Source organism: Lactuca saligna, chromosome 1 (genome assembly GCF_052625555.1).
Source record: "Lactuca saligna cultivar CGN05327 chromosome 1, ASM5262555v1, whole genome shotgun sequence".
NCBI lineage: Eukaryota > Viridiplantae > Streptophyta > Magnoliopsida > Asterales > Asteraceae > Lactuca > Lactuca saligna.
In genome coordinates, this window is record NC_136417.1 from 46,682,179 (window position 1) to 46,694,519 (window position 12,341).

A 12,341-nucleotide genomic window follows, 5' to 3' on the forward strand; every position below is an offset into this window, starting at 1 on the left:
TTCATAAGAAAATGGGGGTTGTTATCAAAATCACTAACTAAAGTATTCAATTTTGAAGTACCAAATTCCACTAACATAATCGAGAATAATTTGTCTTTGTTTGTAACGATATATCTAGTTTTCTTCATTGTTTTAATTAAAGTTTTATAACTTGAAAAGGGTTAATAGTTATTCTCTAATCATCACTAATGTTGGCATATAACTAACCATTTATTGATAGGTGACATGTCTATTATGTGGAGGTTTTATCTTCGCGATCTGTACATCATTCAATGAGAACTGTACATTCGATTGAAAGTATCCCATGAGATCCACATTCCAAGAACAAGAACAATAACTAAAAACTACACAAATTTTCTTCTACAACCAAAAAAAAACCCACAATCCATGATTAATAATAACTTCACTGGCGTCTTTTCCAGCTGAAAAAATTACGTTTATCTGCATTCTTTAAAAGATATCCATCTGTAGAATCTGAGCCACTCACTTCATTACCTGAGCCATTATCAGGAAGTAGTTTGATTCTGTTGGCGTTCTTCATCACCCAATCAGTGAATTCAGGCGAAGATGCCAGGTCAGCAACTGATTCTCTGGTTGATTCCTCTGTGAATTCCTCCCATTCTTTCTTTGAGAACTTTTTTCTGTTTGGGGTCTTGTGAAACGTTGAGTAAAAGTCATGTTGACTTTCCGCTGACCCTCTACCTCCCGATGTGTTGTTCACCATTCCTTCATCAATTTAACAAATATATACATCCGTCAAATGTCTAAAAAACCCTTATAAATCACAATCAGTACCTTTGACTGGGGAAGCAAATGAATTCATCGGAGCACTCCATGGACTAATCTTTTTCGGCCTTCTAAGAAATTCAGCACGCCCAATCTTTGGTGTGCGTTGACCACTCCTTTCCCAGATCTTTGACTTTTTAGATTTCAACGGACCTCTACATAAAAATAACATCATCAAGATCTTGTAATTCAAATTAATCAAAAAAAAGTTAGAACTTACTGATGATTGTGCCACTTGATAGAAGTAATCATGTAGTATAGTGATATAGAAGAACCAACAGCTACCATTGCCAAAGGAGTGTCAATAGAGCTCTGTAATAAAATAAAAAATTGAATTATATCATATAACATAAAGTATTTATGTGATAATATGATTAAATTAATGAGATAACTGACCAGATAAATACATGTGACTGCAATCACACGCATTGCCCATTTGATAAATTGGGCTATGCCAATGTCCACGTCACCATCTTCTGAAATAACATAAGTGCGCACCAGCCAATAACCAAGTCCCGCTCCTAAAAGTATGATGGCAAGCAGCATAAATACGGAAACCTGTGAGTTTAGAGGGCACAATCGTAATTAGTTTAAAGTTTAGGGTTTAGAGGGCACATATGTAATTAGTTTCATACATTCTTCACCTACTTGCCCAATTTTGCAAAAGTATAAACAGCAAAACATTTTAGGGTTTAGGCTTTGGGGTAAAACTAATCTCCCAGCTATCTTTTGTTAAATGACCGTTTTGCCCTTGGACTAAACTCGGAAAAGACAGTATACGACAGGGACCAAATTTGTAATTTACTCATGTTATTAGTACTAGATTGTTTTCTAACTAAAAGGGATGTTTAATAGTTTTGAATGTGTGGATTTAATCTAGTATATTTAATGCTTATTCAATTTAAAACAGATTATTGAAAAATTTTCAAATGTAAAATATATTTTTTATATAATTAATCAATTTCGGTTCCATTTTTTTCTGAGAAAATATTCACCGGATTCTGCAGCTCTTGACTGAGTCCAAAATTTGCAAGGATTGAATTGACAAACTCAGAGACATAATGAACCAGAAAAGATCCTGCTCCAAGCTGAAAATTATTGAAAATAAAACGAAAAATAAATAAATAAATAAATAAATACTTAAATAAAAGGCAGTAGAAATGGATGCAAACTGCAGGGCACTTACCAATGTGGAATAAATACTTAAATAAAAGGCGCTTTTTCTGCCAGTAGGCAATAATTTCATCCCCTGTGAATATCAAAGATGATATAGTTAGAAAAATAATTATGTAACACAAAGAATTCTAGTTATAGATTAAAAACTTGATATTGATGTTTTTCTTTACAGAATAAAGTGACAAAAAAACACATGTACCTGATAAAGGATTATGAGAACAACAGCAAAAACTCCAATAGCCATAGAACTGGTATAGTAAAAGGGGACCCACGTGCTAACAATAGGTGCCAAGAATAATAAAGCAAATCCCACTGCAAGTAAGACATACCTCCATCCCTGTGACACTGCAAGAAACAAACATTTAAAACCTAATGTCAACAGGTCAGGTATAGAAATTGCTAAAAAGATAACACTATAATTTTTGAAAAAATTACCAATTTTGGATAAATTGTGGAAATATAAAAGGAAATCCAAACAAACACCTGACCTTCATCAAGAGTGACAGTTACAGAGCCAGACACCCCACCAACAAACTTCACATCAACAAACTTTTGCTCAAATGGTGACATAATGGAACTCCATGAACCCTTTTTAATAAATCTCCAATCATCTTTTTCACATTGGCATAACCCGAGTGAAGCATTCCTGCATAACCATGAAATTTCAATGATAATGTCATGAAAAACGAAAAGAAAGATCAGGGAAAAATGGAAGACTATTACTTACTGGTGGAAACATATTTGAATCTTGTTATGCCATTTGTCAGGGATCACAACTGATGGAACCACTGTTACTCGATATGCTTTGGCATAACTATGGAGTTTTATTCTTGATATGCCATGTATAGTAACACGTTCACAAAATGCAACATCTTTAGATCCTTGAGAGGAGACATGAATTTGTGTAGGGGTGACATCAACAGCTGGTTGTCCCACATCAATGGCTGAATTTGAAAATGAAGAGAGTGATTGGTATATGAAAGGATGCAAGTTTTTTGATATGCATCACAAATTCTTGAACGTAAAACTAACATGTTAAAAAATCATCAAGAAAAGCCTAAACCTAACATATTTATAAGCAATTTGACTACTTATATCAGAAGCTTTGATCAATCAACATGTGACTTGATACAAAAATGTTAGTGTTGGATCAAGTAAATACAAACCCATTTGTATTATACAGAAGAAACACTAAATTTTCCTTTATGGAAGTAGATTAACTACTCAGAATCAAACTTTCATCACCCAACCAGCATAATCACATGTGCCTCAATGCAAATTTGCGAGTGTAGGGGCAAGTTGAGAATCATGAAAAATACTATTTATATTTTATCTATTAAGTATTGTTTCTAAATTTCTTATCATACTGTGAACTTCCTGAAAGACACAAATTTCAACAATGAAGACCGGTGGTTGTCGCAAGTGATAGTGCCTTCGATTGAAACTTGCAAAATAAAACAAAAAATACACATAAAAAATTACATCATGAACACCCTAAAATTGAGCATCTTTATAAGAAAATTTACTTCATAAATTATACTTTAACCAATCACACCCACAACTGATACGTTTCTCGATCCAAACTTATCGATGTAAACCCAATTTACACAAAATACCAGTTCTCATTGTAAGTTTATTCGTATTGTTCTTTAATTACTTTACTGTAATGATAAAATACCCAACAACAAGGAAAAAGGCGTACCTTTAAGTGGAAGAGGGACGTGATCAGAGCAAAACGAGAGCCAAAAGAATCCGTGCAAAGTGAATAATAGGAAAAGCGTACAAGTGGAACTAAGAGTGATCGTAGTTGCCATTATCGTCTCTGATTTTCCTTCGAAAACGAAGGGAGCGAGACGCTTTGAATTCGCCCAAATTTATGCATCGAATGGGCGTATGTGTGTGCTCCCTCAAAACTCGAACGATTATTCGCACTAAGCCCCTGGCACTATCAAAACTATTTCATAAGAGGACATTCGTTTTTGGTTTTCGGCAAAAATTCTTTCACCTGAAATTGCGAAATTGTCCCTAATGTGTTTTTATCTGGATAAAAGCCCTATCATTTCAAAAAGGACCCATATAAAAACCACGTAGTCGCCACATTTTTGCAATATTACGGGCGTGTTCGGCACGCAGTTTTTGAGAGCTTCTAACTTCTAGGTTTTAAGAAAACGCTAGTTAAAAAGAAAAAACTTTGTTCGACGACATGAGCGTTTAGCTTTTAGCCTAAACAAAAAGCTCCAAAATGAAAAGCTACATGGAGTAACTTTCAACAAAAAACTTCAAAATCAAAAGCTACCTGCTACCAGCTATCTGCTAACCGTTACCAGTTAGTTTTGTCGAACACGTCCTACGTAAAAAAAAATTAGGAGAAATGGTTTCACATTATTCGTAAATTAAAGTTTAACAATTCTTTTTTAACATGTGTAATTACTAGAAATTAAATTAATAATCAAATTCTCATTTAATGCATTGGGAAAAAATGGCATATCCTAGCATACAAAATACAATTATGTATTTTTATAAGGGAGTAAAACTTATATACCTTTTACATATGCGCATTGTTGGAAATATGAGCATGCTTTCGTGACATCGTTGACTATACTCTAAAACAAATGTACGTGCATAAGGAACTGACGTTGAAAAAAATAGCCTTAAAAATCATGTGTTCATCAAAATAATCGTGCATGAAGCGCTAGTGTAATGACTCGGTCATGATGACGAATGCGGAAATGTAAAGATTAAGTGAATCGATCAACTATGAAGAACATAAATATGTAAATAATTCGTTTAACCTCTCATAATTCTCTCACTAGACTAATCTCTCATATAGGTTTTTACATGAAATGGGAGCTAATCACTTCCTATTTAGGAAATGTTAAACTCGTTACATATCCAAATAGGGTAAACCACGTCCAAGGAGAACTTTCCACCCTAACATTATCCCCCCTCAAAGTTAGGATTGAATGTCTCGGCTTCAATATCCAAACGAACTCCAAGTGATAAAGACCAACTCCCCTTCAAAGTAACACTGATCTTCAAATCCGATTTGAAAAAGAATATCCAATAATATTTCAATAACTATTTCAACATTATCCCCTTTTTATAATCAACAAATGATTATAAAACCCACAAGAATATGAGGAGCGCTCGAGGAATAAACCATATGAAACTCCCCCTCGATGTGTGACAAAAATGAAACCACGAAAATCTTGCACGAAAAAACAATCACGAAAAGTCGAGGAAAAAATCTTCAAAAGTTGTGAAGATTTCGACTTTTGGGTGAGAGTTATAAGAAATTCGAAAACTTTGTACACATTGTCATTTTGGCAAATACTGCAGGGAACCATTGCGAAAAATTGTGTCTTGAGCTTCCCAATTTACTCCGGATGTGAAAATACTCTCCATTATCGAAATTGGGTAGAAATTGTCAAAACATTGAAATATGAGGGACCAGATACGGAATAGTGATATGTTCTTCCCTAATCGATATCCCCAACGCGAAAGAAGAGGCTTCATCAGTCGAATGAACTACTCTCGACTCAAATCCATAATTAACAATACCATCGAAATCAAGTTCGACTCCAAGCTAATGACTTTCGACTCTTCATCCCAAAATCGAAATCGTCATTTATCGCATTTGATTCCATAATTTTGACTACCAAACAGAAAACATGTTCGATACCATTGGACATTTGGCTTTCAATGTCGACTCTCTATACTTTTAATTCCAGATTTTCGTATATGGCCATTTGACTCAAGAACTTTGAATTTCGTTTTCCAAGTTCTTCCAGTCAAAATCGATATACAAACCAAAGACATTCGATTCCAAGGTCTTAGAATTCAACTTTAACCAAATCATGTTGGAATACTAACCCAACGATGACTTAAAGACCAAACAATCTAATTTATGAAAAGTTTAGTTTATGACAAGTTGGTCATAAGTTTCCTAGTCTAATACAAGTTGGTATGTTAGACTATATATACTTGTCTATAATCGAGTTTATGACTATGAGAACAGATTGTCTAATACAAGTTCGCATCGTGCCTACCTGGGGAAGACCACCGCTCCGAGCGGCTGCCTCGTTCCGTGTCCTCCAGTTACCGTCTGCCACATGCCTCCGTAAAATGGTGGTTGTGTTCGTGGATCGCAAAGGGATGCGGTTGTCGTCGTGGTTTATGTCGAATGGAAGGCGTGAAGAACCACCATGGCAGCCAGCCATGGTGGTTGCCGCCGATAACAAGGTTGTTGCTGTGACCGCCACTGCTGTTCCGTTGTTTACCACCCCGAAGGACCGCCATTCATGTTTCACGTGGGTTCAAGTGTGTTGATGCTTCAAGTTCATGTGGTGTGTATGTGCTATTTCAAGGAGTGGTGTTTGGGTGTTTATTTGACCGGAAAAGCCACCACCACCACGTGCCACTATCTGCCGCCAGAGCGGTTGTGTGTGTGTTATTTGGATTGTGTTATAATGTATTGTAATCGGCTGGAATAATAATAATAAAAAGCTTATAACCACCATCGTGAGGTGGTGGTTGCCGCCTCCTACCGCAGTGTTGGGTGGCGGTGTGTCTCGTTTGCGTTTTGACTCATTTGGGGATGCTTGGACAAAGTGAGACCAATGAAACCCTAATGGGCCCAATGAAACCCTAAAGGCCCCAATGAAACCCTAATGGACCCAATGAAGCCCTAATTAACCTAAAAGCCCAACCATTTGATTAATGGGCTAGTATTTGGGTTGGAAACCCTAATTAGGGTTTGGAAAACTCTAATTTTGGGGATTTGATTGGGACCCGCAATGGGACTATTTATTAAGCTTAAAATATTAATTAATAATCATTTGCAATTAACCTAAGTCAAATTAGACTTAATGGATTAAGTCCTTAATAGGTTAAGTAAGAACACTTAACCATAATCATCATTTCATGTGAAAACCCTAATTTCACTTGGGCCTTGAGTTGGGTCATCCTATTAGACTTGGGTGATTGGACTATTGATGGGCTATCCAAGAACAAGCAAATGGACCAAAATAATTAGATGGGCTTTAGGATAAGGCCCTTGTGAAGGACTTGGGCCCAATTTGGAAAATTGGGCCATAGGTGGGACATTGGACCATGGGAATACTAAGAGTTTGGACTAGAATAATTGGATGGGCCTTAAGGAAAGACCATTTGGAAAATTGGGCCATATGTTGGGTTTTGGCCCATTACTTGACTATTGGGTATTTGGAGTGTGAGTTGGACGTTAGGCTTGGAACCTAATTATTAATTGGGTATTGTTTGATGTTGACAGTTCGGGAATCTATCAATCAGGAGTTTTATCTGCGAGACTTCAGCAGTGTCAGTGTCACACCTCCAAACCAAGTATGGCGGAAACGTCCGGAGAGATAGCAATGTGGTTTTCCATTTTTACCAATTTGTGTGACATACTTTAATATGTACCCTTAAGAGACTTTTTGGTAAATAGTTACCTGTTTTCAAGTTAGTAAGCGATTTGATATTTCGTTTGTAGAACAAGGACAAAGGTTTAAAATGGCTATTGAGGACAACATAAAAATGAAACAATATACACTTGATATTATCTTGTCTATTTTCGTTTACTACCCATATAGGACCAAAACTGGAAGATGAAAATGTAACGAATCCATCTAAGCTCCAATATTATATCAAACAACGATCAGCAAAAAAAAAAAACCCAGACCTATAAACGATGGTTGAAAATATTCAAAACACATCCAACAGCCTTCCATTGGGGCATAATGGGTGCATTTCTAATTGTTTCTGTTATACTGTCTTATAGCTTTGTCTTTGTACCTGATGGTTCCCTATAACAAGGTAGCTAATTACTAATTCTGTTGTTTTCTTGAAAAATATATATATGGTAAGCATACTGAAGAACAAAAACAAAAGAACCATTAGTCTAACTTATTGTAGTTGGATTTTCTGTATTATAAATAAGAATTCTTCAACTGCTTATTCATAAAAATGGTTTACCTATATAAGTTTGAATGTTTGATTGGTTGCTTGAATTAATAATTTTTTTTTAATGATAGAGGTATGGTTGGCAAACAAGGAATCAAAAGCAGATAATCAGATCCCAGGTATATTAGCAAAAGGAAAATTGCTTCTCCTAGTTATTATTATTATTTACCATGCTGATAAATATTAAAAAAAAAAAATTTTAAAGTAACTTATGAAAAATAATACAATAGTTTAATGTTTGTTATTTTGTTTTCGATGAAAATGTAAAGAAATATTAATTATTCTTTTGTTAACATGCTTAATCAATCAATCTTTTATCATAACAACATCGTTTTAGAAATCTCGTTTATTTTGTAATTTGTTTTATATAAAAACAAAATCAAACCAACTCTTACGTTCCATTTTTTCTTGTAATTTTTTTTAGAGTTTTTCGATTTTTATTTGTTTGCACTTTGCATTCAAGAGAAAGCGGGTCATTCGGATCTTGCCCGGTCCATTTCATATCCACACTTTTTTCCATGGGCTTCTTTCTAGGGTTAAACTGTGTAAGCAAAGCTGCAATGTCTCCTTTTATAAGAAAAAAAAACCTGGTGTCGTAAATCAATGACCAACAACAATGGAAAGAAACCGAACAGGATTGTGCAACTCTCCGATGCCGCTTCTTATGTCCTCCCATACCTATATCCGGCGGAGCTATCCGCCATCTCGCTAACCTGCAAGACACTACATTTATTAGCCAAATCCGTTACCGCCGTCCGTTCATCCGACGCCTGTAGGAACTCCGAGAAGCTCCCCATTCCTTTCGTTAACTCCGCCGTGGACAATCATCCATATGCTTACTTCATCTATACTCCGACTCAAGTCCTAAGTTTCTCCGACGACCTACCCCGCCAGCCATGGGGTTTGTATCCTCTCCAACGACGAGACCTAGGTTTGATTCTTCCTCCGACGCTCGAGGATGGTGCTAGGTGTGAATGCGAGAGATGCGGTAACGATTCGGCGGGGTGTCCGTGCTCCAGGCAGAACTTTTCCGGGTTGAGATGGGAATGTGGGTCGGGTTGCATTTGCGATTTGGAATGTTCTAACCGAGTGTCCCAGAGAGGTATATCGATCCGATTGAAGATCGTTAGAAGTCCGGGGAAAGGTTGGGGCTTGCATGCGGATCAGTTTATTCGAAGTGGAGAATTCATTTGCGAATATGCAGGTAACCTGTTTGTGAAAATGTCTACCATTATAGTTTTCCCTTTATGAACATATTCATTCTGATTGTCCTAATTCTTAGCAGGATACTTAAGTATGTGCTCCTCGCTGTAAACATGGACAAATAATGACAAAAAATGTGGGATTTTAGATGGGCATAATGAAGAGCAGAATGCCCATAAAGGACCTACATACAATCATACATCTATTCAAATTGCAATCCAATCTAGTTTCATTGGTTTGTGCCATTTTAGCTTTCACAATTGTCCTAATTCTTGGCATGCCACTTAAGTATGTGCTGCTTGCTGTAAATATGGACATACAACAATTATATGTTGGCTTTTAGGTGGGCGTTTCATGAGCCAAAACACCCACAAAGGACCTACATACATTAATACATAACCATATTGTTTATTGTTTATCTCATAATGGATGAAAGTATAATTAAATGGGTAGTCTAATTGTTTGACAGGTGAACTTTTGACAACAAAAGAAGCAAGAAAGCGTCAACAAATATATGATAAACTCAAATCCACAAACAAACTCACATCAGCTCTTTTAGTTGTGAGAGAACATCTTCCATCTGGAAATACATGTATGAGAATCAACATTGATGCTACAAAGATTGGCAACATTGCAAGATTCATAAACCATTCATGTGATGGTGGGAATCTTTCAACAGTTTTGGTAAGAAACTCAGGTGCTTTATTACCTCGAGTGTGCTTCTTTACATCCGAAGATATATTAAAAGATCAAGAACTCACTTTCAGTTATGGAGATTCTGGTTTGAATCCAAATGGATCAAAGTGTTTTTGTGGCACCAGTTGTTGCACAGGAATCATGCCTTCTGAACATACATGATGTCAGCAAGGTATGGCATTTTCTTGAAAACATCACAGATTCTTCAATATTATCAAATGATTTTCTTGTATCAAGTTAGTTTAGGTATTTTTTGTATGGATAAAGACATAAAGTGGTTGAATGTGTAAATGATGTATAAAACTTTGTATACCTATATAAAAGATTGTTTCTTTTTTATATCAAATTAACTTTCAAAGTTTGAGCATTATGTCGTTCTGTGTAGATTATCTAAAAAAGAAACAAAACCACATCAAACAGAGGTTCTTTTTATTCCATTTTCTGAAAATGCAAACTTAAAGTCATAATTGCATTATCATTGTTAAGACCACTTTGAAAAATAAAATCAATAATCATCGTGATTGGAGAATTTGATTGGCAAAGGCCAAAGGGTCCCCACTTTCTTCCTCATCATCATCTTCCTCATCATGACAAGGTTGACATAGTTGCAGAGGATTAAAACTCTGTGAAAGTGCTCCACTTTGATGATCATCTCCAAGATTATTCAAGCTAGAATCAAAGCTGTTCATGTTAAGTATATTGTTGTTCGAAGCAGAAGAAGCATTTGAATAAGCAGGCTGCAACAATGAAAGATGATGCATGGGTTCCAATTGTTGTTGTGAATTCTGAATCGCATTTGCCACTATTAGTCTATTGTTTATCAGTTGGTTTTGCACCATTGCTAATTCGGTCTGCAATGCCGCCACCTGTCACAACAAACATTATATACAAAGATATGTTTTAAGGAACTAATTTGTACATAACAGTTTTTTTCCATACACAACAATTTATGTTTTTTAATACAATTGGTATTACTATTAAATGCATATTTGCATTGTAGTTGTGTACCTGTTGTTGTAAAGCGAGGACGGTTGAGACACAACCGTAGACTGGGTCCGACAAGCGGGCTTGGGCCTCGTAAGAGATGGTCACGACTGCATGTTGACGCCGGTTCACCGGAATGTGCGTAAGGAGTTTGGACACGTTGCTGGCGCCAAACACCTTATGCACTGCCGCGAACCGGGCGGCACCTTGGTCGGACCCAAAGTAGGGTGCGAAGATGCACCCGTTGACGCATTTTCTTCTTAAGAATTTGCATGCCCCACAAGGAGGGTTTGGGATTGATCCCGGTTCGGATGTTGCTGCTTCAAATGGGGCGGTGGTGGCGGTTCGTTTTCCGGCTCCTCGACGGGTGTCTGAAGGCGGTGGGTCCCGATGTGTGTCAGCCATGGTGGAGGGATTGAAGGAAGGAAGTGTGGGGTTTTGGAGACACTTGAGGAGATAATTAGGGGGTGTGGTTATATGAAAGAAAAGGGAAAGATTAACACATAAATCTTGTGAGAGGTTGGGTAGGGTTTTTTTGGTGTGAGAAGCTACAAAGAGAGTGGGTTTTTTTTGTTGATGGGAGTAATAAACTTGTATAATAATATTTGATGGAAATGGTTTAATATGTTTATTTATAATTATTTGTTTATTGGGTGTTTTGGGAAAATGGATTTGCATTATGTGAAAGGGTGTTTTGAGTTGGTTTGTTTGTGGGACATATGTCATGGTTGTCGCACATGAGATAGCACAAGATTTATGCTGCCTGTGGCGTGTGGGAATGCTGCCAAACATACCGAAATCTTTAGTAAGTCATGAATGTAGCACACAACAATCTTAGTGGTAAAAACGTAAACTCGTTTTAACATTTCACACTTAGCTCATGATTATTGCAAAGGGAGGTTTCTTCTATAAAAGACATGACCTGATTTCTATACAAGAGTATCTTTTTTTGAAAGAGGGGTTGTTATGTTATGAAAAACAAAATTTAATTTTCAAATATATCTAGTCGTGTGTTAAGGAGACAGGGTGTGATATCAACTTTGAAGTGATATTTCCACTTGAAATATATGTTTTGCCAACTTGTACGATAGCTGTAAATGTATTGTATCTCATGTAGATGGATCAAATTATTAAGTGAAAATATCACTTCCCATTTGAAAAGATTGGTTTGTCATGGCAAGTCATTAACTTAATAAAATATAAAAAAAAACCCAAAATACATTAGATTAAAATAGTATATGAAAATGAAAAGTAGCACTAAATTAAAACATAACATAAAAATAACAATTAGTGTTAAGTTGGAAGTCGTTTTATGGACTCCTTAACAACATTTCAAAACTCCAAATATTTGAAAGCTTTTCCGTTTCCCGATCTAAAATTTTGAAGAATTTGCTTAAAATGATGGCATCTACATCATTCTCACCATCATCTTCATAATGAGTCTCAAGTTAATAAACAAAGTGTTAAAATCCGATACAACTCTGTTCGTGGACTTCCGTTTTGCATACATCTGATCT

The 12,341-nt window shown here is 36.1% G+C and overlaps 3 protein-coding genes and 2 non-coding genes across 6 annotated transcripts; 3 read left to right on the forward strand and 2 right to left on the reverse strand.

The window, feature by feature from the left end:
• Positions 1–265: 265 nt before the first annotated feature.
• LOC145035285 (uncharacterized) lies at positions 266–3,930 on the reverse strand. The gene is made up of 10 exons (XM_078983857.1): positions 3,665–3,930; positions 2,690–2,906; positions 2,451–2,608; positions 2,162–2,307; positions 1,973–2,035; positions 1,782–1,874; positions 1,183–1,344; positions 1,007–1,098; positions 796–941; positions 266–726 (listed from the first exon to the last, which is right to left on the reverse strand). The coding sequence occupies exons 1-10, from the start codon at positions 3,774–3,776 to the stop codon at positions 404–406; spliced, it is 1,512 nt and encodes a 503-aa protein (XP_078839983.1). The 5' UTR covers positions 3,777–3,930; the 3' UTR covers positions 266–403.
• A 4,534-nt stretch (positions 3,931–8,464) lies between these two features.
• Positions 8,465–10,201, forward strand: SDG20 (SET domain protein 20). 2 transcript variants are annotated; one of them, XM_078983869.1, is made up of 3 exons: positions 8,465–9,145; positions 9,614–9,828; positions 9,912–10,201. In XM_078983869.1, exons 1-3 carry the CDS (start codon positions 8,545–8,547, stop codon positions 9,990–9,992), a joined length of 897 nt encoding a protein of 298 aa, XP_078839995.1. In that variant the 5' UTR covers positions 8,465–8,544; the 3' UTR covers positions 9,993–10,201. The 2 variants fall into 2 exon arrangements, with proteins under 2 accessions (XP_078839995.1, XP_078839988.1); XM_078983862.1 differs by having other exon boundaries at positions 8,466–9,145; positions 9,614–10,201.
• Positions 9,231–9,340, forward strand: LOC145028056 (small nucleolar RNA snoR103). Its single transcript, XR_013675812.1, has one exon. It is a non-coding gene; the product is annotated as a small nucleolar RNA snoR103 (small nucleolar RNA).
• Positions 9,428–9,535, forward strand: LOC145028055 (small nucleolar RNA snoR103). Its single transcript, XR_013675811.1, has one exon. It is a non-coding gene; the product is annotated as a small nucleolar RNA snoR103 (small nucleolar RNA).
• On the reverse strand, positions 10,193–11,425 carry LBD20 (LOB domain-containing protein 20). The gene is made up of 2 exons (XM_078983875.1): positions 10,849–11,425; positions 10,193–10,706 (listed from the first exon to the last, which is right to left on the reverse strand). The coding sequence occupies exons 1-2, from the start codon at positions 11,227–11,229 to the stop codon at positions 10,353–10,355; spliced, it is 735 nt and encodes a 244-aa protein (XP_078840001.1). The 5' UTR covers positions 11,230–11,425; the 3' UTR covers positions 10,193–10,352.
• Between the last annotated feature and the right edge of the window lie 916 nt (positions 11,426–12,341).